The sequence below is a fragment of the Aspergillus eucalypticola genome, assembly GCF_003184535.1.
Source record: "Aspergillus eucalypticola CBS 122712 chromosome Unknown BO83scaffold_12, whole genome shotgun sequence".
Lineage (NCBI taxonomy): Eukaryota > Fungi > Ascomycota > Eurotiomycetes > Eurotiales > Aspergillaceae > Aspergillus > Aspergillus eucalypticola.
In genome coordinates, this window is record NW_020290286.1 from 389,043 (window position 1) to 415,320 (window position 26,278).

The window sequence follows — 26,278 nt, forward strand, 5'->3', positions numbered from 1 at the left end:
TTAGAGAAATCAAGAAAAGTTAGTCTCACTGGTTTGGGCAAGGGGGAAAAAGAGATAGAGGAAAATAGAGTATTCGCTATCAGCAGTTGAAAATTGACGAGGCAAATCGGCATATCGTTGTTTGCCCGAATTGGATCACCGGTTAGAGTTCCGATCAATTGTTCTCCGAGGAGCACTGCGGCAATTCGAGCAGTATTGGCCGATATAGGCTGGATCGATGAAGACTTCGGAATGATGACATCAATCACCAAGGAACTTGGATGATCATCGCACAATGGTCGATTCAGGAGTAGCCAGGACCGTGCAGATACCAACTCGGACTGTTGCTGCCCACTTGCACGCACAGAGCAGACACCGATATGGGGACATGGGAGACAATAGTGGTTTGGAGTCTTGGAGGTTGAACGAGTGTGATCTATCTTAAGAATTTCACAAAATTTTCTGGGTGTGAATTGAAAAAAAATTTTTTTTTCTCTTATCGAATTCCCACCGTATCTCGCATCATTACCCAATTGGGCCCGCCTATGACTCGTGGGCCTTCCCCATGTCATGCAGGACATCTCCAACATGGCGATGGTGGTGATGCACATGCAAGGGTTGCATACAGTAAGTATATCGTGATCGGGCTAATATTACCATAGTAAAGAGTTTCCATAGGGCTGGTACCACCAAAGGAAATTCAAGGTGCACAACAAGCCACCACGGCAGTTCAATGCTTGCTGAGGGTATTTCCAATGATGGTTCATCCACCCGGGCCAAATGTGAGGGGAAGACTTTCTGTGGACATTCTGTAATTTATGGAAGGGAAAATGCGTGCGGGGCAATCTGGCGCTCATCCAAAAACGGAAGGCTCTGGCGCCAGTTCTTTGCTGGGAGTCAAATCTACGACAGAATGGAGGCCACTAAGTACGGAGTACAGTAGCATTGTTTTCTTTAGTTCGTTTGAACTAAGCACCAGAAGGGACTGGTGTGCCGCAGGTAAGTGGAATTCTGGTGGAGTCGCCGCTGCTGGTCGTGGTCTTTCCTCATTCAGCCTGACTGGCTCCTGCTTCCTCCTACTCTTTCTTACGCTTTTTTACTCTCTCCGCTCGTGCTCATCAGCCCCAGCTTAATGGGCCTCCCCTTCGAAGCTCGACGCAAACCTTGCCATCCCTGTAATTAGATTGTGGATCTCGCATCCTTTGCTCCAATTGATTTTCTCTCACGTCCGCTGTCTGAAGGACCAAAATTCTCTCCATGGGCTTGTCAGTGGCCTCGGCTGGAGTCTTCTTCCCCCCATTAGCCGGGATACCACCTCGTCTTTCCTCCCTAAAGTCAGAACCTAACTTTTGCACATGCTTTGCCCCGAATGGAGTGACTGCTGAACCAGGAGTCCCTCCCTGCCCGCAAATTTCAGACGAGCTAACCGGTTTGACTTTCTGGTCCGGGTCCATTTTAGATCCCTATTCCTAATTGACATTTCCGCCAACGAGCCCATTCAAATGGCTCAAACTGCTCAGATCGTCCCCCTGGCATGTGGAGACGACCGTGAACGACGGGTCGATGATCTGCCTATCATTGTCCTGTGCTGGCTTGGTACCCCGGTAATTCTCGGTTCTGCGACTTCTGCTTGCCATCGGTTGGATAAAATGGCCTGCGGTGGAGGTCCGCTCACAGTCTCATTGGAGGAGTTGACTTCCCGCTTGGCCGGGATACTAGATCTGAAATTGAACAAATCCATTAAACTCAAAATGACACACAGAAATAAACTCCCTAGTCCATGGTTAGCGAAGGGACCATTTATGTCGCAACTTGTCTAGGCCAGGGGTGGATACTCGCCATCGTGGTATATCATCTCTCTAGTTCCCCTCCTCACTCGTGCTGTCAACATCACTGGCCCTCGTGTATCATCAGTCGGCCACGGCTGACTACCTTCGCTTTTGACAACACTCCAGACTGATCTTGACTGTGACGATGGCCAATGCGACTCTCGACTGCTCGACTGGGGGTTGCTGATGGCTGACCACATTTCGACATTTACGACAACAATACGGCACTATACAACAGTGCCACCAACTTTCAACATCTTACACCTTATTGCCCTCGCTCCTACCAGGCTAAATCGCCAACATGCAACTCCCCCCGGCCGAGGTTCTGGCCACATGGCCCACACCTAACTACGTTGACCCTGTGACCCGCGGGCCGGCCGTGAATATTGTGAATATCGTCCTTCTTTCCATCGCATTCATCGTGACTGTTCTCCGTCTTTACGCGCGTTTCAAGATAACGTGCACACCTGGTCTCGATGACTTTTTCATCGTCATCGCTTTTGTACGTCCAAGTTGCATATATGATGGGTTACCGGTCTAATAAACAATTTTTAGGCTATTGCAGTGGGCATGTGTGCATGTACATCTCTGGCGACTGAGCGCTGGGGTGCGAACCGGCATGTATGGGATGTGCCTTTGTCCTGGCTACCCGTCATTACCAAATACAACCTCGGTTTCCAAATTACATTTTCCCTCTCCTGTTCAATCACCAAGCTTTCGGTTCTGTGGTTCTGCAAGCGCCTCATCGGAACGGGGAGCAAGGGACTGTACCGAATCTACAACATCGTCGTGATTGTCTCCTTCATCTTTGTGGCCTTGTGCTGCATTGTCTTTTTGCTAGTCAGCATCTTTCAGTGCTCGTGAGTCCCCTGTTCCTCGACTCACTGCATTGCATTGACTTACCTTGTCATAAAACAGGCCTATCCATGCTTTCTGGGACTTGGAGCCGATGTATCCTCATCATTGCGTCAATTATGGCGCAGCAGTATTCTCTGCAAGCGTTGTCAACATCTTCACCGATTTTCTCTGCACTCTGGTCCCGATGCCATTGATCTGGAACCTGAAGCTGCCTGCCCGGCAGCGGATGGCCGTGATTTCGATCTTTGGTCTGGGTATCTTTGTCAACGTGGCGGGTACGGTGCGCACCGTATATGTCTGGAAGAGTATGATGGCCTCCTATGACACTACCTGGATGGGATGGCCTATTCTGGTCGCCGGATCGGTAGAAATCAACTTGGCATTGGTATGATCACCCTCTCAAAATGCGCGCGTATCACGGCTAACTCTGTATTAGATCTGTGCTTCTGCACCTGCATTGAGACCTCTTATCGGATTTGTCTTGCCCCACCTTCTCCCGTCCGCCCGTGGCTACGGATCCTCATTCGGCAACCGGGAGTTGAAGGGATGGTCTTCCACTGGACCATCCAAGCAGTCCCGCGCTTCCAAAATGATAGAAGATCGCCAGTATGGTTACCAAGGCGATACCACCGTGGATCGTATGGAGGTCTTGCGCACTGTTGAGATGGAGACATGGACCGAGAATCGGCGACCCAGCCATAGCAACAACTCTCAGGTCATGTCGAATCACACGCGCGTTGCAACCCCGACGCATCACGTCGATTTAAAGAATAATGGTGTGGTATATACGTCGCCTGGAAGCGACGTCTCCTCCACCTCACTCACCCGTGACTCCAAGGAGCAACACACATTTTACGAAAACAGCAACCCAGTCTAGGGTGTCACGCTCTCTATATTTTCCTTTTCTTTTCTTCCATTCCCCTTAATGCAACAAGGGGGAGTCATCTGGTTATGAATTGAGTTATGAACATGTATAACTTACTACCTATGTATACTCTTTTGAGGCTGGAGTCATGTACCTATAGTATACCAAACACATCACGAACATGAATATACCACACACAATCCCACCACCACGCGACCGTCTCACGAGTAAATCATGAGTATCTCAGCCCATCCGATATTAAGTGTCAACCTAATCCTTCCGTAAACGGAGTGGGTCTCCGGCTCCACTGCAATTACTTTTAGGTCATGACTCCACTCATGCCCGATGCCAGTATGGCCTGATCCGATCCTATACAGTACCCCATCCAGTCCCGCTTCTCCTGCCTCCTCCGATTCCATCCATAGATCATACTTAACAGACAGTATTATCACTACCTCCCTGCAGGGATCCCCCAGTGCAGCACAGGTTGGGCCTACCAAAATGAGAGCCCCGTGTCCGCTCCGTCGGAGGGATGCAGTGGGGTTGGTTATTGATTTATGTTTTTGATAAGTGCCAGTTTATCTTTGACATCGGCCACTCCGTAGATTGACGTGTTGTAAACTACTCTGTAGTCTTGAGTAACTTAGACTAAATCAATAGACTACGGCCCGTCTTGCTGCATCTAACGCAGGTGCGGATGGGTGTAATTAAGATCTGACAATGTTTCTTCGGGGGGGGTGTTTGGCGAGGGGTAGTCTAAGTTGGTGTGGTTTATTTTTGCTGCGTGGTTTGGTGGAAGAGGATTGTTTCTAGTTGTTTTGTGGTAACTTAACTTTGGGGGTATATAGCGATGGTGGGATTGTGGGATGCTGTAGTTATTTTTTTTCTCTTCTAGATGTTAATCAGTCATGTTCCGTGGGAAAAAGAATGTGTCAAAGTGTATTATTGATTATGGTGGAAGAGGGCCACATCTTTTTTACTTGGTGCACTCCACTCACTTCCAGTTACTACTTTGTACCGTTGCCCACAGCAGGGGAGTAATCTGGACTTCTGTCTGAATAATCGGAGTATGGTGTAGTTACACAGTACAGTAGACAATGACAAATGGTCTAGACTACTACTATTACTACTACTACTACTATCATGAATATGATTGGATGCTCACCTACTCAGCTAATCTTGCATCGGAGATTAAAGCTGGACGGGGGGGGCCGTGTGTGCATATGTATCTAGTAGATCGTGGTATTTGAGATTTGGAATTTTACTTGGGGGCTTGGGTATATTATTGTGTGCTATACCCCGCTTTTTTTCAGCTTTGGTGTTGGTGTCGGGGTTGGGGTTGAGAGGATGAGAGGATGTCTTGGCTGGCTTTGAAGTTGGACAAGTTGGCTTAACTAAGGGTTGTGGAGAGATGATGATGATGATGATGATGATGATGGGCTTAGTACTGTAGGTAGGTAGGTTGTATTCAGTGTTAGAGTTGGTATTAGGATTTGCGATTGTGTGTGTGCGTGTGTTCACTTATGTGCTGGTTTTGGCTCTTTGCTCTTGACTTATCCTTGTTAGGGTGTTATATTAGTAGGAGCTTACTTAAGGTGATTCAGCTGGCTTTGTTTGTTATATTCGCTTGTGCTGGTCGCTTGCTTAGGATTATTGCTTTGAATTATTGGTTTTTTTCTTGGTGTCTTTGATAAGTGACATCGGGTATATATAGTTTTGGGTTGCTGCAATTGACGATTGAGTATGTACAGGATTTTATCTGGTAGTTTATGGGGGGATGGATGGCTGTATGTTCTGGTTCTATTCGAATTTGAGTTAGGGGAGACGCTAGTACTGTCTCTGACATGTGAGCATTCTTGACATATACGGATTCTAGAAGGCTCGGGTGTCAGTAACCTGGATTTCTGGTCTAATTGGCTATGATATTTAGGTTTTTAGTTGTTGCTTGACCTGGACTATCGCATGCTGTATTGCTTCGTTTGTCGCCAGATGTTAGACAATAGACTGGATGAATTTCATATTACTTCCATGGCTCCTCTAGTACATGTACATGTACTGCTAGTACTCTCACGATATCCTTCAACCGAACCTCAATGGATCATGATCATCGATCTTGATGATGTCAACCAGCAAGGTCTACGTACAACCCTAGCAGCAGTAAAATATATTTCGAGTAGCACTGCCTTCAATTGAATTGAACTTAGCTATCGCAAAAACAATGTAGCTATCTTACTCTCAGCTACAAAGGAAGTGAGCAATTTATGTATTTTCTTACCTAACCAAAATCCTGCTTCTCCTTAGCATAAATGGCCATCACTGGAATGGCGGTGATGCATCGGAGTTCGCAGCGAGAGACGGAGTGCTTATCGGCCACCCCTGCCACTGATAAGCGATGCAGATCCGATATGATCTCACCCCATTAGGCAGTCACTTCCTGTGCTCATTGCCACTCACTGTCATCGGCAGTCGGCGGAAGAGGCAAGCAGAGTGACTCAATAAAGAACATTTCCATCTGAATGATTGGATTATCGAATTACTATTATCATTAGGAATTATCATGTTGAACGGCGGCTCTCCGGATGGGTTGAGAAGTCGCCGAGCACCGGGGGAGCACGGCTGCTGATTGGTGCAAAACGCCGAAGCAGCTGTACGGCGCGGGGCAGCTTCCAATCCATCGCGAGCTCTCCCTTCAATAGCTGCCCCCCTCGCTCCATATTTAACCCTTCACGCTGCCATTTTTCTCGTCATTTATCTTCTTCCTCCTAAGTTATCTCAATTGCACCAGTTTAAATCTATAATCGGTGCTGGTCCGCTGCTTGTCTGGTTGAGCATCGATCGAGGAGCTCCTTATCAATCATCATTGCGTTATCGTCATCGTATCCTTCCCCACATCCCTGTTTTCCAGCTGGGTATTTCAGTGCCCCTGGCCCCTCAACCCATTTCTCCCTTTCAAACCCATCTCCTCTCAATTAATTCATCACAATGGCTGCTATCTTCCGCTCCAGCTTGAGGCTCCGCCCGACGACGCGCCTGTCGGCCGTCCGCACTCTCACCACTACTCCGCACATGCGCGCTGCGGAGAAGCCTTATTTCCCCGATGAGCCTTCTGCTCCCAAGCTGGCCACGGCCATTCCTGGCCCCAACAACAAGGCTGCTGCTGAGAAGCTCGACAAGGTCTTTGATGTGCGCAGCTTGAACATGCTGACTGATTACTACAAGTCCCACGGTAACTAGTAAGTTGACCCTGCATTTATCTCACCCCTTGCGGGCAAGACTGCCGAACGAATACTAACTTAGACACAGCATCGCCGATCTGGACGGAAACGTGCTTCTTGATGTGTAAGCTACTACTACTACCAACCGATGATGATCCTTGCGACAATGCGCTTGTATGGTTCTAATATTTATTGTTCTCAGCTATGCTCAGATTGCCTCCATCCCCGTCGGCTACAACAACCCCCACCTCCGCAAGGTGGCAGAGTCTCCCGAGATGGTCAATGCTTTGATCAACAGACCGGCTCTGGGTAACTTCCCCTCTCACGACTGGGCTGACATCCTGGACACTGGTATCCTCAAGGCTGCCCCCAAGGGCCTTAACCAGGTGTTTACCGCCCTGGCCGGCTCGGATGCCAACGAGACTGCCTACAAGGCCGCCTTTATGTACTACCGTCAGCGCGAGCGTGGTAGCGCTGAGACCGAGTTCACCGAGGAGGAGCTGGAGTCTACCATGAAGAACCAGTCCCCTGGTTCTCCTCAGCTGTCCATCATGTCCTTCAAGTCGGCCTTCCACGGTCGTCTGTTCGGCAGTCTGTCTACAACCCGCAGCAAGCCCATCCACAAGCTGGACATTCCCGCCTTTGACTGGCCCCAGGCCCCCTTCCCCTCCCTGAAGTACCCCTTGGAGGAGCACGCTCAGGAAAACGCTCAGGAAGAGCAGCGCTGTCTGCAGGAGACTGAGCGTCTCATCAAGGAGTGGCACAACCCCGTCGCCGCTGTTGTCGTCGAACCCATCCAGTCGGAGGGTGGTGACAACCACGCCTCCCCTGCCTTCTTCCGTGGCCTGCGTGAGATCACCAAGCGCAACAACGTTCTCTTCATTGTTGATGAGGTGCAGACTGGTGTGGGTGCCACCGGCAAGTTCTGGGCCCACGACCACTGGAACCTGGAGACTCCCCCTGACATGGTGACCTTCTCCAAGAAGGCCCAGACCGCCGGTTACTACTATGGCAACCCGGCCCTGCGTCCCAACAAGCCTTACCGTCAGTTCAACACCTGGATGGGTGACCCGGCCCGTGCTCTGATCTTCCGTGGTATCATCGAGGAGATTGAGCGCCTGAACCTGGTGGAGAACACTGCTGCCACCGGTGACTACCTCTTCTCCGGCTTGGAGCGTCTCGCCAAGCAGTACCCCGAGCACCTGCAGAACCTGCGTGGTAAGGGCCAGGGAACCTTCATTGCCTGGGACACGCCCAAGCGTGACGAGTTCCTGGTCAAGGCTAAGGGCGTTGGTGTCAACATTGGTGGCAGCGGCCAGAGCGCCGTCCGCCTGAGGCCCATGCTGGTCTTCCAGAAGCACCATGGTAAGTCTGCCTTAGATACGGGATGAGAGAGGAAAAAAAAATGCTAACTTATTGCAGCTGATATCCTCCTGGAGAGCGTTGAGAAGATCATTAAGCAGTTGTAAGCAGCTGCACGGTCGATTTGATTGAACTCTAGTTTATGAGTATTGGCGTTTAGCGGAACTTGGGATGGGGACATTTCTTTTTCATGATATTTTTAGCCGTTATATATTAGGCAATTTGTGCTACGATTTATGGCAATGATGCTAGTCTAGTCATTGAGCAACAAAGTGATGCCGCCAAGGCAGCGTTGATCTTGATCTTAATATATTGTCCGGGTATCCAGTAGACATCCCCCTTTGTAAATTATAAACAGTGAGCAGAATCAACACCAACCCGACAAACCCCGTACCGTACATGATCGAAAGAGAAAATTGTAGAACCGAAACTCCAATCGTGCAAATCGAAGAAAGAAGGCCAAGCCATCCCCTTCTTTTTTGAAAGAAAATATCGCTATGCCGTGCAAGATAGAGAACCGACATATGGCGCAAACGAACGATAGCAGCGAAGAAAAAACATCCGAGCAAGCAGACAGCGATCGATCGATTACGCCTCCTCTTCACCCGTGCTACCGTCCCTCCTGTATCAAGACACATTGTAATCAGCATCCATCAATTACTACCCCACATAAAACCAAAGACAAGGGCAGGGAATAAAACATACGGAATATACTTCACGCCCGAATCCTCCAAACTGGAAATAATCTCGTCGGGAAGCTGTTCACCCAGCACTATCAGCCCAATATCCTCTTCACCACCCACCACCACTATAATAAAATGGGTGTAAACTCACCGACCCCGTAACCTTAACTGCATACGTCCCCGGCACATAACTATCCAATCTCTGCCATCTAGCCACCCAGCTGGTTGTGGGATCGCGGAGCGTCACTAGGCCCTCGAAGACCTGCGACGTGCATTCTTGAATCGCGTCGTTGTTGCCGCGGAGGCCGAGGACGTTGTCGCAGTTGGGACAACCTTCGCGCATGAATTTCTATTCCATTTAAAACAAATATGTGTTAATTGGGGGTTTTTTTTCTTCTGGGGGGGGAAGGCAGGTAGGTAGTAGCAGCTGGGCAGCTGGACGTACGCTGTGCAGTTGGACGAGCGAGCACACCATGCAGGCGCGGAGAGTACGCTGCTGGCTGGGGGCGACGTAGAAGGACATCTTGCCTTTTTCAGCCCTTCTCTTATTTTTCTAGGGTAAGAATTGGCGAGTCAATAGAATGGTAGGAGAGGTTGTTGTAGGGATTGTAGGTAAGATGCATGCGGCAAGAACAAGAGACACCAAGAGGGTTCTGGAATCGGAGGGTCAGCGCCAAGACCACCCAGCCCGGAGAAAAGTGACGGAAGGGAAAGCAAATCAATCAATCAATCAATCCATCATCGACCCAAGTTTAAAAGTGCTTGGAAGTTGAATCCAGGAACGGGTGAGCCCGAGGAAAAAGTTTCAGGAACTTTTTTACTTTTTTGATATTTTCTTCTTTTTCGCCTTTCTCTATTCATTTTCATATTTCTACTTTCATTTTCTGGCTTTTCCCATATTGAAACATTCCCATATTAAACTGCGAAAGGATCTCGTGCTCTCTTGCCCCGAAATCCACCTTCCCCCACCTCCTTTCGTTAAACGCTTCACTGTTGCGCCGCCCGACGCCCCCCCAATGGCTTCCCCCGATCTCGAGGCCGCCACTGCCCTCAAGGTGCAGGGGAATAAGGCCTTCGCTGAACATGAGTGGCCTACGGCTATAGATTTCTACACTAGAGCCATTGAGAAGTATGACAAGGAGCCGTCGTTCTTTAGTAACCGTGCTCAGGTAGGTGGCGCTACTGTTGGATAATCTGGCGTTGAAGGTGGAGGTCTGTGTTGAGATACTGACTGTTTCTGGGGGTTCTTGGTTAGGCACATATCAAGCTTGAGGCGTATGGCTTTGCGATCGCTGATGCCTCCAAGGCACTGGAGCTTGACCCCAACTATGTCAAGGTTCGTTGGATGCTGCTGCTGCTGTTACTGCTTGTTGGCGTTGTTCGCCTCTCTGACTTATTCACCCTACCGTCGATAGGCCTACTGGCGCCGAGCCCTTGCGAACTCCGCTATTCTGCACTACAAGGAAGCCCTGAAAGACTTCAAGGCCGTGATCAAGAGAGAGCCCAACAACCGCGATGCCAAGCTAAAGCTTACCGAGTGCGAGAAGCTCGTTCGTCGGCTCGAGTTCGAGAAGGCGATCGAGGTCGGTGATCCGCCTTCCGCTTTCGAGGATCTGGATATCGATGCGATGGTCGTGGATGAGAAGTATGATGGTGTGCGCTTGGAGAAGGAAATGACGCAGGAGTTCATTGATGACATGATTGAGCGGTTCAAGAACGGAAAGAAGATCCATCGCAAATACGCTTTCCAAATAATCAAGGCCGTCAAGGATCTTGTCTATGCGGAGCCGACGATGGTGGAGGTGGGTGTTAAGGAGGGTACTAGGTTGACGGTTTGCGGTGACACGCACGGTCAATTCTTCGATCTTCTCGAGATCTTCCGCCTCAACGGCTACCCTAGCGATACCCATGCTTATCTCTTCAACGGTGACTTTGTGGACCGTGGATCGTGGTCGACGGAGATTGCTCTCCTGCTGTACGCCTACAAGTGGCTGCGCCCCAACGGTATCTTCCTGAACCGTGGCAACCACGAGACGGACGACATGAACAAGGTGTATGGCTTCGAGGGCGAGTGCAAGGCCAAATACAACGAGACGGTGTTCAAGGTCTTCTCCGAGTCTTTCTCGGCTCTGCCGCTGGCTACGTTGATCGGCAACAAGTACCTTGTGCTCCACGGTGGTCTCTTCTCGGATGACAACACTACGCTGGATGATATCCGCAAGCTGAACCGCCACAACCAGCGCCAGCCTGGACAGCAGGGCTTGATGATGGAAATGCTGTGGACGGACCCGCAGACCGCGCCCGGTCGCGGACCCAGCAAGCGTGGTGTTGGTCTTCAGTTTGGTCCGGATGTCACCAAGCGCTTCTGTGAGAAGAACGGTCTGGAAGCGATCATCCGTTCGCACGAGGTGCGCATGGAGGGCTACGAGGTCGAGCACGACGGACGGTGTATCACCGTCTTCTCTGCGCCGAAGTACTGCGACACCACGGAGAACAAGGGTGCCTTTATCAAGATTGGACCCGAGCTCAAGCTTGAGTACCAGGTGTTTGAGGCTGTTCCTCACCCGGATATTAAGCCGATGGTAAGTGATATATCACTATCTTGACAAAAAAGTGCGGACTGGCAGACTAATGTTGATATTCCAGGCGTATGCGCAAAACTCTCTCATGTCGTCGATGATGTGAGAGGCTTGACTGCTTTGCAAGCTGGGCGTTCATGGGATGGATTGGGAGCGGGTCAATCTCGCCGATCGGACGGGGACATGATACATATACATCACGATTCAGGATGGGAACTGCGACGGTCAGATGAGAAGAAGAAGAAGATGCGGAAAGCCTTGGATTACACAGTACGAGGGCCATGTATCTACGGATGATTGACGACGATCTCGTGAACTCTTTGCATAGCGGAATATCTATCTATCTATTTTGCTAGTTACATCTTTAATCTTTCTTCTTCAAGGCTATCTAGGTGTATGTTCTCTGCGGTTGAGTTGTCCCGCATGTGCAGGTCTGGCGATGTTGGATTGGCTGTGGGAAAGGGGAATTGGTTGGACGAATTGCTTCGTGTCGTACGTCTTGCCTTCCAGTCAAGAGTTCTGCATCCATCAATTAGATAAAAGATGCCACTGAATTGCATGGGGGAGAAATGAGGGTTAAAAGTGACTGTCGGTGCAGAGAATCCCGACGGCAGGGACCCCGCGATTCTCAACCGACGTCGTGTTTGTTTCTCGCTCTTCTCCCATCTTGGCTCGCGCTCTTTTCTCTCCCTCTCCCTCTTCTGTGTTTTCTTCTCTCCTTGACTTATTCCTATCTATCTAATCACATAATTATTTCCTTCATCATGGAATACGAACCCCAGACTCGTGAGTGACACTGACTGTCCCAACTCTCTGCAGCCCACACTAACCCCGCCTTCCCCTCCGCAGCGCAGTATCTCACCTCCGACAAGTCCAGCTTCGCCTCCGTCTCGGCCCATGAACGCTGGCCCGTCATTCTCGTATGCATCATGCGATCCCAATTATCGCAGTATAATCCTTGACTAATACTCCTCTCGCATAGACTGGTGCGATTGATGATCTGCACCGCAGCGTCGCTGATGTAACCGACGAGGAGAAGCGTCAGGAAGGAAAAGCGATCATCGGAAACCTCGCAGCATTCAAATATGAGCTGCAGCACAACAGGCAGTTGACGTGAGATCATGCTCCGCTCCTATACTCGACAACCAAACAGTCATTGACCATCTACAGCCCCCTCCCCGACGATGGTCAGCCCGACATTGCGGCGTACAACCAGGAGCTGGAGCAGCGGGGAAACCCTTCATGGCACAACGTCGCATGGCTCTACTCAGAATGCTACCTCTGTGCGTGCAATTGGCATACCTCCATACCCTACCACCCCAGCTAACATCCACCAGACAGACGTCTGAGCACCTTCTTCTCCCTCTCCAAGCACTGGAAGGGCTATGACGTGTTCGCCCGCCAGAAGATGTCCACCTTCAAGTCCTCGCGGCCCGCCGTCCTCGAACTCGCCGCACGATACAAGGAACTGGCCGAGGAGGCCAGCAAGGGCACAGACGGCAAGACCCCAGAGCAGATCGAGCAATCCGACCGTATCCTCTTCTCCGAGATGTGCGAGATCTGCCTCTGGGGCAACGCCACCGACCTCTCCCTCCTCACCTCCCTCACCTACGAAGACATCCAGAAGCTCCAGGGCTCCGAAGCCCGCAAGGCCTCGGAGAAGAACATCCTCGTCAATGACCTCAACGCCTCCTTCGACGTCCTGCACCAGGCCCGTCGCGACCGCAAGAACCAGGACCGCCGCGTCGACATCGTCCTCGACAACTCCGGCTTTGAGCTCTTCGTCGACCTCATCCTCGCCGGCTACCTCCTCTCCGCCGGCCTCGCAACCACCGTCGTCCTCCACCCCAAGAATATCCCCTGGTTCGTCTCCGACGTCACACCCCCGGACTTTGCCGCCCTCATCGCCGCCCTCTCCGACCCGCAAGCCTTCTACACAGCCCCCGACGAGTCCGGCAAGACCTTCGACCCCCTCTCAGAGAAGGAAGTCTCCGAAGTCAAATTCCTCTTCGACCACTGGAGCCACCTCCACGCCGAAGGAAAACTAATCATCCGCCCACACTCCTTCTGGACTACCCCCGGAAGTTACTGGCGCATGCCATATGTAGCCCCGGACCTCTTCCACGACCTGAAAGAGAGCGAATTGGTCTTGTTCAAAGGTGACTTGAACTACCGCAAGTTGACCAACGATGTACGTTCCTCTCCCTTTTCCCCCCCTCACCCATCATCTCCTCTTCAAAGTCTAATCCGATTGAAATTTCTATAGGCCGCATGGGCCCCCACAACCCCCTTCACAGAAGCCATCGGCCCATTGGGCCCGCAATCCGGCGTCCGCGTAATGGCCTTCCGCACCTGCAAGGCCGACGTGGTGGTTGGTCTGCCCGAGGGTGTGGATGAAGAGCTCCGCCAGCTGCCCAATGGTGGGGGCGACGAGGCGAGAAAGTGGGCGTGGAGTGGGAAGTGGGCTGTTGTGTCATTTTGTGATGGGAAGGCTTAGATTATGTAGATGATATATTTAGATGATAAATGACCGATTTGATAGATTTGAATGGATGGATGGATTCATAGATGGGGCTCAGTTGGATATGATATGTACTATACACCTTGTTGAAAGGTGAGGTGTTATGTGGTTGTGGTTTATTTTAATCTCGTTGATAGTAATTACGAGAGATTAGACTAGATTGAGTAGTTGAATATATGTATATAGAAGATGTAGGTAGAGGTGTGGAGGGAAATAAAAACTAAGATTACGTGTACGATCAATGATCAACGGACTAGAGCTAGAACTAGAGCTAAGTAGTGAGTGAGTGAGTGAGTGAGTAAGTGTTTTGACAGTGACATTCACATAAACAGAGGAAAAGAAAAAGAGAACAGGTATCAGACCAGAACAGAGCAGACCATATCACCAGACCACCCACCCACCCACCGAACAAACAAAACACAGACCAGATCAGATCAGATCAGATCAGACGAGACCAGACAATAAGGGGAGGTATTCACTTCCATCACAACACAAAGGGAAAAGAGCGGTTCAGTTCAAGTATCAAAGCTCAAGAGATTGATTCTTTCATATATCCATCCATCCAACCAACCAACCACCATCCGTTCCATATCACTCCGTGCCGTTGTTCCAATATGACATATAGGAGATAGAAGATAAAGGAAGAGAAAAAAAAACATTAAGAAATAGGTTCAAGAACCGATAAGGCTTGGTTCGTATAAGCGCGCATATTCTCTTTTCCCTTTCGGGTTTCCTCTTTTCGTTGCTTGAGACGTGCTTGGGCCTGCAGTTTGCGGTCCATCGGGATAGAGTCTCGGGGTACGACGGCCGCGAGGCTTTGACGGCGCTTGGCGCGGTCGAGAACGTGTGAGTCCGGGAGAGCTGTGACTGCGTCGAGGCTATATTTGGAGGGGGAGCGGCGCGCGCGGGGACGGCCGTGGTGGCTGTCGTCGAGGTTGTTGGCGAGATGGTGGGCGAGGGAGGTCATGGTTGTGTTGGTTGGGGCGTAGAGACTGCGGTAGGTGTTGGTGTTGGTGGATTTCTGTTTGGGACGCGGGCGGGTGGAGGGTGGAGGGTGATGGTGGTGGTGATGGGGATAGTCGGGTGGAGAGGAGGGCGGGATGGTGGCTGGTTCTTCATCATCGTGATGCTCGTTTTGGTAGCGGGCTTTGGGAGGTTTGAGGGATTCGCCGAGGTAGGCGAGTTGGTCTTCGTCGGTGATGCCCATGGCTTTCATGGCTCGTTTGAGGTCCAGGTCGCCGGCGGTGGTGGTGTATCGGGATGGGTAGGAGCGGCGTTCTTTGGCACGCGGGCTGGGACTGGGTGGCTCGTCGATGTCCGCGGTGTTGTCGTCTTCGGCGTCTTTTTGGGGACTGTTCTGCCCGAAATCGAAGACATGCACACCGGTGTAGTTCTTGCGAGGGCTCTCGGTGTGGCGCGCTCGAACCTGGGTGTGTGGGAGGCTCTCGATCGCGGTGAGTTTGATCTTGAGCTGGTCGATCTGCTCCTGCATGCGACGGCGTTCCTCGTTGAAGGACTCTTTCAGGTCCTCCTCGTGATCGCGATGTTGTTGAGATGCGGTCTTCAACCGTTCGCGGTACTCCTGGATGCGCGTTTCCAGTTTGGCCTCGCGTTGCTTCAGCTTAGCTTCCTTCTCCTTCCGGCGTCCTTCGTATTTGCTCATCTCCTGCTTCACCCGGGCTAGGGTCTGCTTGAGAGACGCGTTCTCCTTCTGTAGCTCACAGGCTTTCTGTTCAGAGCTGCGCGCGAGGTCTTGCAGTTTGGTGAAGTCGGACTGCTGAAGCTTCATATCGTCGATCTTGGTCTTCGCTTCGTCCAGAGCCTGCTGGGTCTTGCGGAGCTCTTCCGTAGCCTTCTCTGAAGAACTTTCGGATTCAGATTGCTCAGCGATATCATCGACTTCGTTCCCTACAACGCCGTGCCGTTCCAGCAGTTTGCGTAGTGAGTTGACGCGGTGCTTGTATTGCAAAGCCAACGCGGTCTGCTTGGTGAGGTCCTGCACCAGCTTCTCCTTATCGGCATTGGCGCTCTCTCCAACCATGGTCGAGGCTAGATGGGTAACATGGCGCTCCATCTCAGAGACCTTGATCTCCTCCTCCCTCAACTTATCGGCGAGTCGCGACGCTTCTTCATCCTTCTTCTTGGCATATGTTTTGGCGGCGGAGCGGTACTGGATAAGCTTTTTGATTTCCCATGTCGTTTTCGTTCGGTAACTATCGAATTCGGCTTTCCAGTATTTCCCCGACTGCGACCGTGGCTCGTTCAGGTTGATGGTATCGTCGTTGTCATCTTCCGCTGGCGATGGTCTGGACCCCTCGGATGAGGGGTTGGGCTCGAGGTCCTGTGACGAAAAGAGCCCCGTGCCCTTGGACTTTTCTCGCGAATCCATCAAGGCTTGCGTCAGTTTACTGCGAGGTTTGAACTTTCCGTCCGAAGAGTTGGCCGACCACTGGCTGGAGAAGTTGTTGGATGAGGAGGTGGGGGTTTTGTTAGGTTTCGTGAACGGGTCTTCCCGCTTGCGCTCGTTATCGACGACCCCGTCGCCGAACGACACGGTTTTGCGACGGTTGGATGCGGTTCCGGGTGTTACGAGGATACTTTTTGTAGGCGATGCCATCGCGTTCACTGCCAGATCCAAGTCGGCTTTGGAAGCCTTGAAAGCATCCCCTGTGTTTCCACTGGATGGTTTCAACGTGATGTGATCATTCAGCAGCTGATTGGTCGATGGATTCTTCTTCTTCACAGCAGCAGAAGTGGTAGCAGCAGCAGTAGTAGTACGGTGGGTGGATTCGTCGTCATCGGCACCTGGGGTACCAAACAAGGCGCTCTTGAAAGCGCGGATCGCAAACACGGGAGCGGGCGTCTCGGGTGGCTCTCCGGCCCTTGAGTTGTCTATGGGGATAAACAAGTTAGAAAAATAGGCCAGCGCGCGATGAGCGCGGGTGGGAAACAAGGTCAGATGAATTGGAAGGCCATTATTGGGCCGTATATGGAGGGAGGTGGAGGGAAGGGCGCGCGCACGCAGCAGCAGCAGCAGGGCGGGCAGCAAGCCATACTACTCGTAGCGACCAGCAGAAAGTACAGAGGGAAACACACGCACCTGCGACCTGGTCTTCCTGCCCAGTGATCCACCCCAGCATCGCGTCTGCAGGGGACAAGAGAAGCCGGCGATTCACCAGCAATCAAATTATGGGACTGAACGAGACACGCATGGCACCAACAAGACCATTGGGGGGCCAGAGGATTGACGTGGAGCGCTGTGCTTTGTTTACGGCGTTGATGCGCCAAGTCACGAGCTGCCCGCCCCAAAGGCGGTGGGCGGAAAAACGACGGGGCGGCGCTTCCATTGGGCGTTCATATACTCGCTGTCGGGTTACCGCTCTTTTCCTCTCTTCCCGTCTTTTGAACTGCTACACTAGTAGTATTCCTCTCGCCATTTCCTCCCTCCCCCTCCTCTCTCCCTCTCTCGTCTAATTACCTTTCTCTCTCTCCACACCTATACTTCTACACCCTTTCTTCTCTTCTTATTCTCCCAATTCTCAGATATGTTCTCTACTGAGCTATAGAGGGCTGCAGCTTCGGCTGCATCTTTGTCACTAATTTCCGTGGCAAAGGCCAATCTCGATCACGGTGCATCCACTATCTTCACCGCCCGACCAGCGCCCCGCTATGCCTCACAAACAGAAGAAGAATTTCAGCAATGCCCCCAAGCACGGCTCTCCCCGAGCGGAGAAAAAGCAGCAGCAGCCGCAGCCGCAGCTACTCCGTCCAGACTCGCCGTCTTTCTCGCCGCCGGTAGTTGCCCCCACCAATTATCAGGAGATCCACCAGAATGAAGTCGAAGCATTGCGCTCCATCTACGGTGATGACTTTGAAGAGGTCCAGCACAGGCGCTCTGCCTGGCAGGTATGTGATTGTCGCATTGATATCGCTCGATGCATAGCTGACCAAGAAGCTCTATAGCAATCGTCCGAGGTCGCCTTCAAGCTTCATTTGCGAGCCTCGTCGAACCCTGACGTCCACCTGGTATTGCTCGTCGAGCTGCCCACCACCTATCCCAAGACCTACCCCAACCTATCCCTGGAAAACTTAGACGATCTCCGAAAAGGCGCTCGATCGAGAATTCAAGACATTGTACAGAATAAGCCGAAGACCCTTCTCGGCTCTGAAATGATATACGAACTGGCGGTGTCCATTCAAGACGTCTTGGAAGATGTGGCCGAGGCTCAAGCTCAAGACAAGGATCTTCCGAGCTTAGAGGAGGAGCGAATGGAACAGGAAGCCGCCGCAAACCAGCGAGCCGAGCTAGAGCGACAAGAGGAGATCCGGAAACAGGAGGCAGCCACAGCAGAAGAAGAGCGTGCCCTCCAACAACTCTTGGAGGACAAGGTCCGAGAGCGGGCCAAGGCACGATTGTCCCGACGTAAAAGTCGCACCCCTGGACTGGATGCGAACGGGGACACTGATGCTGTGGAGAACATCCCGGGGGCGATCACCTTCGACCCTCCGTTAGCTATGACGGATACGGACCAGGCCACCCTGGTCTTCCGCGCGGTGTACGGCAAATCGCTTCTCCAGATCGGACCAGGCAAGGAGACATATACCGTGAGACCGGTCGTCTCCGACAACCGGTCCCATGCGCCTCTGCTGGTTCTGAGAGAAATCTCCCTGGATGAGAAGGGAGTCGAGCCCCTTCTGTTCCGAGAGAAAATGCGCTCGAGTGAGGACAGGCTGGAAGGCCTGAAGAAGTTACGGCATCCCAACCTGGTGGATTTTGTTGGGTTCAAGATAACCCGACCCTTGAGCATGCAGGATACTCAGGACAGCATCTGGACTGTCTATGCCCTCCAAGAGTATTCAAACAAGGGAACATTGGCGGAGTTCTTGGATATTGTCGGAACCGTTCCTGTGGAAGTACTCCGCAGCTGGACGATCCAGCTGCTGGAAGCTTTGGAGTTTTACCACCGCAGTGGTTTTGTTCATGGCAATATTCATTGTGGTCGTATCCTGTTGTTCAGAACTCGTACTGGGGGGACCATTGTGAAACTGCGAGCTGGCATTGAAGAAGCTCTTCCTGATTCTCCTGCCAGCAAGCGGTTACTCACAACGTCAAAATCGCCATTTTGGATGCCCCCTGAATTAACACACGGGACCGCACCGTTGACCATGAAGACGGACGTCTGGGACCTGGGTATCGTCTTCCTTCAGATGGGATTCGGAACGGATGTGCTGCAGCGTTATACTTCAGCGAATGCGCTGATGGGCACGCTCGGGCTATCGACTGCTTTGCAGGACCTCCTGCATGAATTCTTCAGGCCCGATCCGAAAAAGCGGCCGACCGCTTTCCAACTGCAGCCTTCAGAATTCTTCCGTGTCGACACTCCCCTGATTGCTCGCACCAGTGCCTCGAACTCAATCTCTCTACCGAGGCGTCCACGTCTTGATTCCCTGAATGGCTTGCCTGCCTTCTCGCGGTACAACCAGGATTTTGATGAAGCTGGGCGGTTAGGAAAAGGAGGTTTTGGGCAGGTGGTGAAGGCAAGGAATAAGCTTGATGGCCGCTTTTACGCGGTCAAGAAGATTACTCAGAAGTCTACCGCGGCCCTGAAAGACACACTGTCGGAGATTATGCTCCTGTCCCGGCTTAATCATCCTTACGTAGTACGTTATTATACTGCGTGGATCGAGGAGGATTATGATTACGTAGACGAGGAAGCCATCTCTTCCACGGAGAGTGACGTCTTTGCTAGTCGGGACACGCATGCCTATGATTATAGTACCGGCGGGCTTGACTTTATCAGCTCGAGCGGCTATCCTAAGATTGAGTTTGGCTCCGACAGTGACGAAGATAACGATGGAACTTTGTCCAACGGAGATAAGGGCGACACGCCCTCAACGTTTGAGACGGAGAGTGCCACAGGCAAGGAGCTTAGTCGGGTGCGGTCAGGCTCCCAGGGCAGGCCCGTACTTACCACGCTCTTCATCCAGATGGAGTATTGTGAAAAACATGTGAGTATTGGGTTGTTGTGCCTAACAATATGCAGTTGATGCTGACATACATAGACCCTTCGCGATCTGATAAGAAATGGTCTCTACGATGATGTTGACCGGTCCTGGCGCTTGTTCCGGCAGATCCTGGACGGACTGAGCCATATCCACGGCCATGGAATTATTCATCGGGATCTCAAGCCAGACAATATCTTCATCGACGTGGCGAATAATCCCCGTATTGGAGATTTTGGTCTCGCTACTAGTGGCCAGTTCACGACAGCCGTGCGCTCTTCCACCACTGCCGATTTTGAAGGCAACTTTACTCGCAGTCTGGGTACGACCTACTATGTTGCCCCCGAGATGAAGTCGGGCATCACCGGCAACTACAATGAAAAAGTTGATGTAAGTGCAACCAAACCAAACAAGCGAGAGAGGGTTTAACGTGGGCACAGATGTATTCTCTCGGTGTGATCTTCTTTGAGATGTGTCATGCCTTATCCACAGGCATGGAGCGCGATCAAACACTGCGGGCTATACGCGAACCGAACCATACCCTGCCGTCTACATTTCAGTATACGGATAAGGTAGTCCAGGGCAGGATCATTAATTCATTGTTGAGCCATAACCCGAGCGAGAGGCCTACAGCCTCGGATCTTCTCCATAGCGGAATGATTCCTCTGCAGGTCGAAGAAGAAACCTTCAGGCGCGCCATCATGCACCTACTCTCTGATCCAAACTCTCCCGACTACAAGAAGATCTTATCCGGCATCTTCTCTCAATCACCAAAGAAGTTTGAAGACATCGCCTGGGATATGGACTCTCGCGGTACACCAGGCGCCACCGAGTTGCTGATTCAGGGTCTCGTCAAGGAGAAGCTGACGTCGATCTTCCGCCGCCATGGGGCTGTTGAAACCCAGAGACAGATGCTGTTCCCCAGATCTCAACATTACAATAACGGCGCTGTGAGATTGCTTGACTCCTCTGGCAACTTACTTCAACTGCCCTTTGATCTTACCCTTCCCAATGCGCGTGCTATTCCACGACAAGACTCTTCGCTGGAGAAAACATTCGCTTTTGGTACCGTCTACAGAGAATTGCCTCATGGAGGCGAGCCCAGGACTCATAAGGAGGTAGACTTCGATATCGTGTCACACAACACTTTGGATCTGGCTTTGAAAGAAGCCGAGGTAATCAAAGTACTGGATGAGATCATCGAAGAATTTCCTCCTCTGAGATCTTCCCCTATGTGTTTTGTTATCAATCATTCGGACCTGCTTCAGATCATCATGGAGTTCTGCCGAATCACGCCATCTCAGATCCCTCGTGTCAAGGAGGTCGTCAGCAAGCTGAACGTAGGGAAATGGACGATGCAGAAGATTCGAAGTGAGCTTCGCTCCCCAGCTATCGGTGTTGCCTCGACCTCGCTGGATGACCTGGCACGGTTCGACTTCAGAGACTCTCCAAAGCAGGTTCAGAAACGACTGCGGGCTATTATGCAGGGTACGATATTTGCTGAGCGATTGGCACCGATTTTTGCTCGCATCAATCTGCTCGTGGCTTATCTGCAGAACTTTGATGTCAAGCGGAAGGTTTACATGAACCCTCTCGGGAGTCTCAACGACAAGTTCTTCCGAGGCAGCATTCTTTTCCAGTGTGTCTTTGACAGTAAGCGGCGTGATGTATTCGCGGCTGGCGGGCGGTATGATTCGCTGGTTCAAGAGTTCCGGCCCAAGGTCTTAGCCAGTCGTTCTCAAACACATGCTGTGGGATTCAACTTGAGCTGGGATCGCCTCAGCTCGGCTATGTTGGAGTACCTTGGAACTCCTACTAAGACCCCAGCGAAGAGCTTTGATTTGGAGACTGGGGCGTTCTGGAAGACACGTAGAGTAAGTCGGATATCCACTAATCTAGTTACGGAGAGATACTAACCGCTAGCAGTGCGATGTGCTTGTTGCAAGTTTCGATCCCACAGTGTTGCGTACCATGGGCATTAAAATCGTCCAGGACCTATGGCTCAATGACGTCAGTGCAGAGCTGGCTGTGGATGCTTCCTCGCTGGAAGAACTCCTGAACAAGTACAGGGAAGACAGCCACGGCTGGATTGTGATTGCCAAGCAAGACAGTCAGGAGAGGGGGTTCAAGGTCAAGAGTCTCTCCCCGAGAGAAGAGTTCGACATCCGAGGGTCTGAACTTGTTCCTTGGCTGCGGAACGAGATACGTGCGCGCTACCAGCGAGAGGGCGCAGCGGACCCCTTACGGCAGTCTCGTCTGCCTAGCCAAGCAGACCCAGGACCTTCCTTCAATGAGCGATTCAGCGATGTCCGCATTCTTGTACCCCAGCATCGAAGCAAGAAGTCCAACCGCAGGAATATTGTTGAGACAGGTATGATCGATCTATCTCGATATTACTACAAACCTGCTAACTCCGTTCAGCATTATTCCGATCTCGCGAGGTGGTCGAGGATGCCCTGAACGGGCCAGTTGCCGCCATAGATACTCGCGATGAGCTGCTAGAAGCCATCAGGAACACCCGCCTCTCAGATCCCGAAAGCTGGCGCACAGTCATCCAGAACGCGCCCTTGACAGAACGAAAGTACCTCACGCAGGTCCATGAACTACTACTAGACCTTGCAACCGAAAGTCGTGTAGATGGGATGGAGAGTTTCAGCAATGCTTTCATATACAACTACCGCACAGGGTCATGCATCTACTACGACCTTGGAAGCGCAGCCGACAGATGAAATGATGTGTGATGTTACGTGTTATGTGTCTCTTTTTGTATCTGCTGTTGATTGAATCTCCTCTTCGAATATACCCACAATTATGCCATGCAAACAAGCGTTGAAATTAGCCATTCCATAGAATCCAAACGATGAAATGAAGTCCAGTCATGTCAAGCACATTTTCAGGTATCTCTGCTATAGTACACGTAAGAATGCATGCAATTAATATCAACCAAATTACTCGCTATCATCATCACTCCCGTACGCCACCAGAGGTCCAGCAGCTTTAGGCGCCTGCTGGGTTGTAACACTGCCCCCAGCCAGGCCTTTCAATGCCGCAACAGCAGAGCTGGAGAAAATCCCTCCGGCCTGTTCCTCCTGCGGAGCAGCACCACCAGCAGCAGTCTCCGACGCACCCTCAATCATCAGCGGCTGCTCAGGGGCCTCCAGCTGGGCAATCGCATTTGCATCCTCCAACTCCTTCGCGCGGGAGAACCACACCTCATCCGGCGGCTCATACCCCTGCAATCCATAACTCCCCTCAATCTTCTTCCTCTTCTTGGCCTCCGGATCCCTACCCTCCAACTCAGCCACAAACTCCGCCGGCAAGGCCCTCCTAACCGCCTCTGCAGCCTGCTCCTCCAACCGTCTTGCCTCCCTCTTCTGCGCCAACGGATTCGGATCGACCGTAGCCCACCTCACATTCAAAATCTCATTATGATCCAAACTCTGATGCGCCATAGCCTCCTTCGCAAACTGCGCATTCGCCTCATTCGTATACGTCACGAATGCAACACCCCGAGACGTAAGCACGCGAATTCGATCAATCTGTCCCCATTCCTGGAAATTCCTCGCCACCACCTCCTCAATCGAATCCGTCACATGGATCCGTCCCACATACAACGTGCGGTTCTGTCTCATAAATGACCCTACACCGCCCATATCATCCCGGTAATCACTGAACTTGTCCCGTCCAAAGCAATCCACGTTCGGGTTGAATATATCGTGCAGTGTTGGTAAACGGTGCAGGTACTCGCACTCTGCGCCGCGCGGACATATCCCCCGCGCGAAGAATAGGCAGAAATATGACCCCGGAACTTTGTCAGCCCGTGTGTAGCCGCTGTCGCGCGCGATGTTGCATCGTGATGGTGCGGCTGTCTTGCTTAGGTAGGAGTTCTCGCGGTCGCCGCCGCTCCATTTGTTGTACCAGATGTTGAAGATCGTGCCGACTTGCGGTGGGGGCTCCGATTTGATTGTCGCTGGGTCGACTTGAGGGCGTGCTGGGCGGCGCTTACGTCGGATTATCTTTTTGGTCTTCTTTGTAGGTTCGACGGTGCCGTCGGCGGTGGTTGTTAGGGCGGTGCTTTCTTCTGTCGTTTCGGTTTCTTGTTGTTGTTGCTGGGGTTGTTGTTGGTCTTCGATGACCTCCTCCGTAGGAGGAGTTACTGTTTCAGTTGGGGGTGTAGCTTCAGCCATGGCTGCTGTGATTTGTGGAGGGATTGGAGATGATGTGAGGTGAAATTGATGGAAGAGATGGGATGTTGATGTTTGAAGTCGGCAAGTTCGAAGATTCCGCCGGAGGTGGCAATTACGTAAGCGGGGTGGGTGCTTGGCGCGGCGGACGATTTTGAGGACGATTTCCCCAGACCAGAGCTGCTCGTGTTCTTGCGCTGCGATCACGTCGATTTTCGGGGAGATATCTCGCTCGTTTGATAGATACTTGAGGGATTTTGCAGCAAGCGAAATCTAGCTTCGGTTGTCTGGTTGTGTCGTTTGTTGTATCTGGAAAATCGAGTCCGCGGGGCTCTTAAACCGGCAAGATGGTGAACATTACGGAAAAGATCAAGGAGTATGTCGCCCATCTTGCATGTCTTGTTGGTGCTGTTTAGTGGTTAATGATTGCTTACGCTTTGTTCTCGCTTTATAGGATCGAAGATGAGATGCGCAGGACGCAGAGTAAGTGTTCCGGTCGCATATAAGCTCTTGATAGCCCCGCCATGCTAACTTACGTGCAGAGAACAAGGCCACAGGTGCGATTCGATGTCTCAGTTGATATCAGATTTTGTGTGAACTAATGTACTTTTGACTATAGAGTACCATCTTGGTCTATTGAAGGGGTAAGCAGAACTCATGCAACTCATTTTCAAGTCTACCCCGCCATGCGGAGCCAGCACTAACTGTTACTCAGAAAACTTGCCCGTCTACGAGCCCAGCTCCTGGAGCCCACAGGTGGCTCCGGTGGTGGTGGTGTCGGTTTCGATGTGAGCAAGAGTGGTGATGCGCGTGTAGCTCTCGTCGGTTTCCCCTCCGTCGGTAAATCTACCTTCCTGAGCAAGATCACCAAGACGAAGAGTGAGACGGCCGCGTATGCGTTCACCACGCTCACTGCTATCCCTGGTGTGCTTGAGTATGGAGGTGCGGAGATTCAGATTCTTGATCTGCCAGGTATCATTGAGGGTGCGTCTGAGGGTAAGGGACGTGGAAGACAGGTTATTTCGGCTGCTAAGGTTTGTTTTACCACTCTTTCTGGAGGCTGTATTTCGTTCGGGGCTGATCTAGGTTAGACGAGTGATCTCGTTCTGATGGTTTTGGATGCTACGAAACGTGCAGAGCAACGAGCACTGCTGGAGGCGGAATTGGATGCTGTAGGCATCAGGTTGAACAAGGAGCCTCCGTGAGTATTTCAGGTCTTGTTCAAATAGATCCTGGGCTAATCGGCGTAGGAACATCTACCTTAAGCAGAAGAAGGCTGGTGGCATGAAGATCACCTTCCAGACGCCGCCCAAGTACCTTGATGAGAAGATGATCTACAATGTTCTCCGCGATTACAAGATGCTCAACTGCGAAGTGTTGGTTCGTGATGAATATGGTGTGTATCGTGCTTCAATGTCCGAATGAGTCTCGTTGCTGACATCAATCTAGCCACGATTGACGACTTCATTGACGTGATCATGAAGGATCACCGTAAATACATCAGATGGTAAACCTTTGTCCGTCTATCAGCATTTCACTATTCTAATCTGGGTACAGCCTCTACGTTTACAATAAGATTGACGGAGTCAGTCTCGACTTCCTTGACCAACTAGCCCGCGAACCACACACAGCCGTCATGAGTTGTGAACTGGACTTGGGTGTGGAAGATGTCGTGGATCGCATCTGGAAGGAACTCCGTCTTATCCGGATCTACACGAAAAGGTTCGTCCAGCCACGATGAAGCACCTATTGCTATGAATGGGGCATTGCTAACGATGCTACAGGAAAGGTGAGGTGCCCGACTTCTCCGAGGCATTGATCTGCCGCAGCAACTCAACTATCGAGGATGTGTGCGACAACATTCACCGCACGTTGAAGGAAACGTTCAAGTATGCGATGGTATGGGGAGCGAGTGCACGCCATATCCCACAGCGGGTGGGCTTGGGACATGTGGTGTCGGATGAGGATGTGGTGTCGATTGTTGCTAAATAAAGCGGAAAATAGTTCCTGCATTCTACACTTTAGTTGAAGCAACGGTGACTGTTTTAATATGCCCGGACGGAGTAGATACTAGACTTGGTGTATTCTCTGCAGATCTCGAATTGAATCGTATGAACCCACCGGAAATCCCGCGGAGAAGAATTTGGTGTGGTGAGGGATAATGGGACAATATGGGTTGGTGCAAGTTACGTCACGCTCT

At 51.5% G+C, this 26,278-nt stretch overlaps 12 protein-coding genes across 12 annotated transcripts; 7 read left to right on the top strand and 5 right to left on the bottom strand.

Moving 5' to 3' along the window:
- Positions 1–547: 547 nt before the first annotated feature.
- Positions 548–1,720, bottom strand: BO83DRAFT_398796 (uncharacterized protein; the record flags this gene model as incomplete). The annotated part of the gene is made up of 7 exons (XM_025533283.1): positions 548–659; positions 691–788; positions 956–1,060; positions 1,143–1,214; positions 1,367–1,448; positions 1,493–1,551; positions 1,655–1,720. 7 exons carry the CDS (start codon positions 1,718–1,720, stop codon positions 548–550), a joined length of 594 nt encoding a protein of 197 aa, XP_025388171.1.
- A 52-nt stretch (positions 1,721–1,772) lies between these two features.
- BO83DRAFT_378441 (uncharacterized protein) lies at positions 1,773–3,725 on the top strand. Its single transcript, XM_025531251.1, has 4 exons — positions 1,773–2,310; positions 2,364–2,668; positions 2,727–3,051; positions 3,103–3,725. Exons 1-4 carry the CDS (start codon positions 2,110–2,112, stop codon positions 3,541–3,543), a joined length of 1,272 nt encoding a protein of 423 aa, XP_025388172.1. The 5' UTR covers positions 1,773–2,109; the 3' UTR covers positions 3,544–3,725.
- Positions 3,648–3,996, bottom strand: BO83DRAFT_32644 (uncharacterized protein). Its single transcript, XM_025528040.1, has one exon. The coding sequence runs from the start codon at positions 3,948–3,950 to the stop codon at positions 3,753–3,755; it is 198 nt and encodes a 65-aa protein (XP_025388173.1). The 5' UTR covers positions 3,951–3,996; the 3' UTR covers positions 3,648–3,752.
- A 2,262-nt stretch (positions 3,997–6,258) lies between these two features.
- gatA (4-aminobutyrate transaminase gatA) lies at positions 6,259–8,307 on the top strand. Its single transcript, XM_025529427.1, has 4 exons — positions 6,259–6,764; positions 6,835–6,870; positions 6,949–8,111; positions 8,169–8,307. The coding sequence occupies exons 1-4, from the start codon at positions 6,514–6,516 to the stop codon at positions 8,213–8,215; spliced, it is 1,497 nt and encodes a 498-aa protein (XP_025388174.1). The 5' UTR covers positions 6,259–6,513; the 3' UTR covers positions 8,216–8,307.
- Positions 8,308–8,398: 91 nt separating this feature from the next.
- spt4 (transcription elongation factor SPT4) lies at positions 8,399–9,408 on the bottom strand. Its single transcript, XM_025531252.1, has 4 exons — positions 9,237–9,408; positions 8,943–9,140; positions 8,814–8,866; positions 8,399–8,730 (listed from the first exon to the last, which is right to left on the bottom strand). The coding sequence occupies exons 1-4, from the start codon at positions 9,312–9,314 to the stop codon at positions 8,697–8,699; spliced, it is 363 nt and encodes a 120-aa protein (XP_025388175.1). The 5' UTR covers positions 9,315–9,408; the 3' UTR covers positions 8,399–8,696.
- A 128-nt stretch (positions 9,409–9,536) lies between these two features.
- BO83DRAFT_378445 (uncharacterized protein) lies at positions 9,537–10,328 on the top strand. Its single transcript, XM_025531253.1, has one exon. It carries the CDS (start codon positions 9,808–9,810, stop codon positions 9,982–9,984), a length of 177 nt encoding a protein of 58 aa, XP_025388176.1. The 5' UTR covers positions 9,537–9,807; the 3' UTR covers positions 9,985–10,328.
- On the top strand, positions 10,184–11,944 carry BO83DRAFT_32733 (PP5 family serine/threonine-protein phosphatase). Its single transcript, XM_025528080.1, has 2 exons — positions 10,184–11,373; positions 11,438–11,944. The coding sequence occupies exons 1-2, from the start codon at positions 10,420–10,422 to the stop codon at positions 11,474–11,476; spliced, it is 993 nt and encodes a 330-aa protein (XP_025388177.1). The 5' UTR covers positions 10,184–10,419; the 3' UTR covers positions 11,477–11,944.
- A 112-nt stretch (positions 11,945–12,056) lies between these two features.
- On the top strand, positions 12,057–14,033 carry BO83DRAFT_360854 (damage-control phosphatase ARMT1 family protein). Its single transcript, XM_025529428.1, has 6 exons — positions 12,057–12,156; positions 12,220–12,290; positions 12,353–12,483; positions 12,541–12,653; positions 12,708–13,561; positions 13,637–14,033. The coding sequence occupies exons 1-6, from the start codon at positions 12,135–12,137 to the stop codon at positions 13,865–13,867; spliced, it is 1,422 nt and encodes a 473-aa protein (XP_025388178.1). The 5' UTR covers positions 12,057–12,134; the 3' UTR covers positions 13,868–14,033.
- A 66-nt stretch (positions 14,034–14,099) lies between these two features.
- On the bottom strand, positions 14,100–17,117 carry BO83DRAFT_360859 (uncharacterized protein). The gene is made up of 2 exons (XM_025529429.1): positions 16,992–17,117; positions 14,100–16,783 (listed from the first exon to the last, which is right to left on the bottom strand). The coding sequence occupies exons 1-2, from the start codon at positions 17,029–17,031 to the stop codon at positions 14,550–14,552; spliced, it is 2,274 nt and encodes a 757-aa protein (XP_025388179.1). The 5' UTR covers positions 17,032–17,117; the 3' UTR covers positions 14,100–14,549.
- A 197-nt stretch (positions 17,118–17,314) lies between these two features.
- cpcC (putative protein kinase (Gcn2)) lies at positions 17,315–22,733 on the top strand. Its single transcript, XM_025528117.1, has 6 exons — positions 17,315–17,797; positions 17,855–19,900; positions 19,955–20,284; positions 20,335–21,768; positions 21,821–22,265; positions 22,316–22,733. The coding sequence occupies exons 1-6, from the start codon at positions 17,561–17,563 to the stop codon at positions 22,621–22,623; spliced, it is 4,800 nt and encodes a 1,599-aa protein (XP_025388180.1). The 5' UTR covers positions 17,315–17,560; the 3' UTR covers positions 22,624–22,733.
- Positions 22,734–22,741: 8 nt separating this feature from the next.
- Positions 22,742–24,129, bottom strand: cwc2 (active spliceosome conformation promoter CWC2). Its single transcript, XM_025531254.1, has one exon. The coding sequence runs from the start codon at positions 24,079–24,081 to the stop codon at positions 22,843–22,845; it is 1,239 nt and encodes a 412-aa protein (XP_025388181.1). The 5' UTR covers positions 24,082–24,129; the 3' UTR covers positions 22,742–22,842.
- Positions 24,130–24,266: 137 nt separating this feature from the next.
- BO83DRAFT_337914 (putative GTP binding protein (Gtp1)) lies at positions 24,267–26,119 on the top strand. Its single transcript, XM_025528489.1, has 10 exons — positions 24,267–24,454; positions 24,533–24,561; positions 24,621–24,635; positions 24,698–24,722; positions 24,794–25,112; positions 25,170–25,279; positions 25,329–25,474; positions 25,528–25,585; positions 25,636–25,800; positions 25,863–26,119. The coding sequence occupies exons 1-10, from the start codon at positions 24,426–24,428 to the stop codon at positions 26,068–26,070; spliced, it is 1,104 nt and encodes a 367-aa protein (XP_025388182.1). The 5' UTR covers positions 24,267–24,425; the 3' UTR covers positions 26,071–26,119.
- Positions 26,120–26,278: the final 159 nt, after the last annotated feature.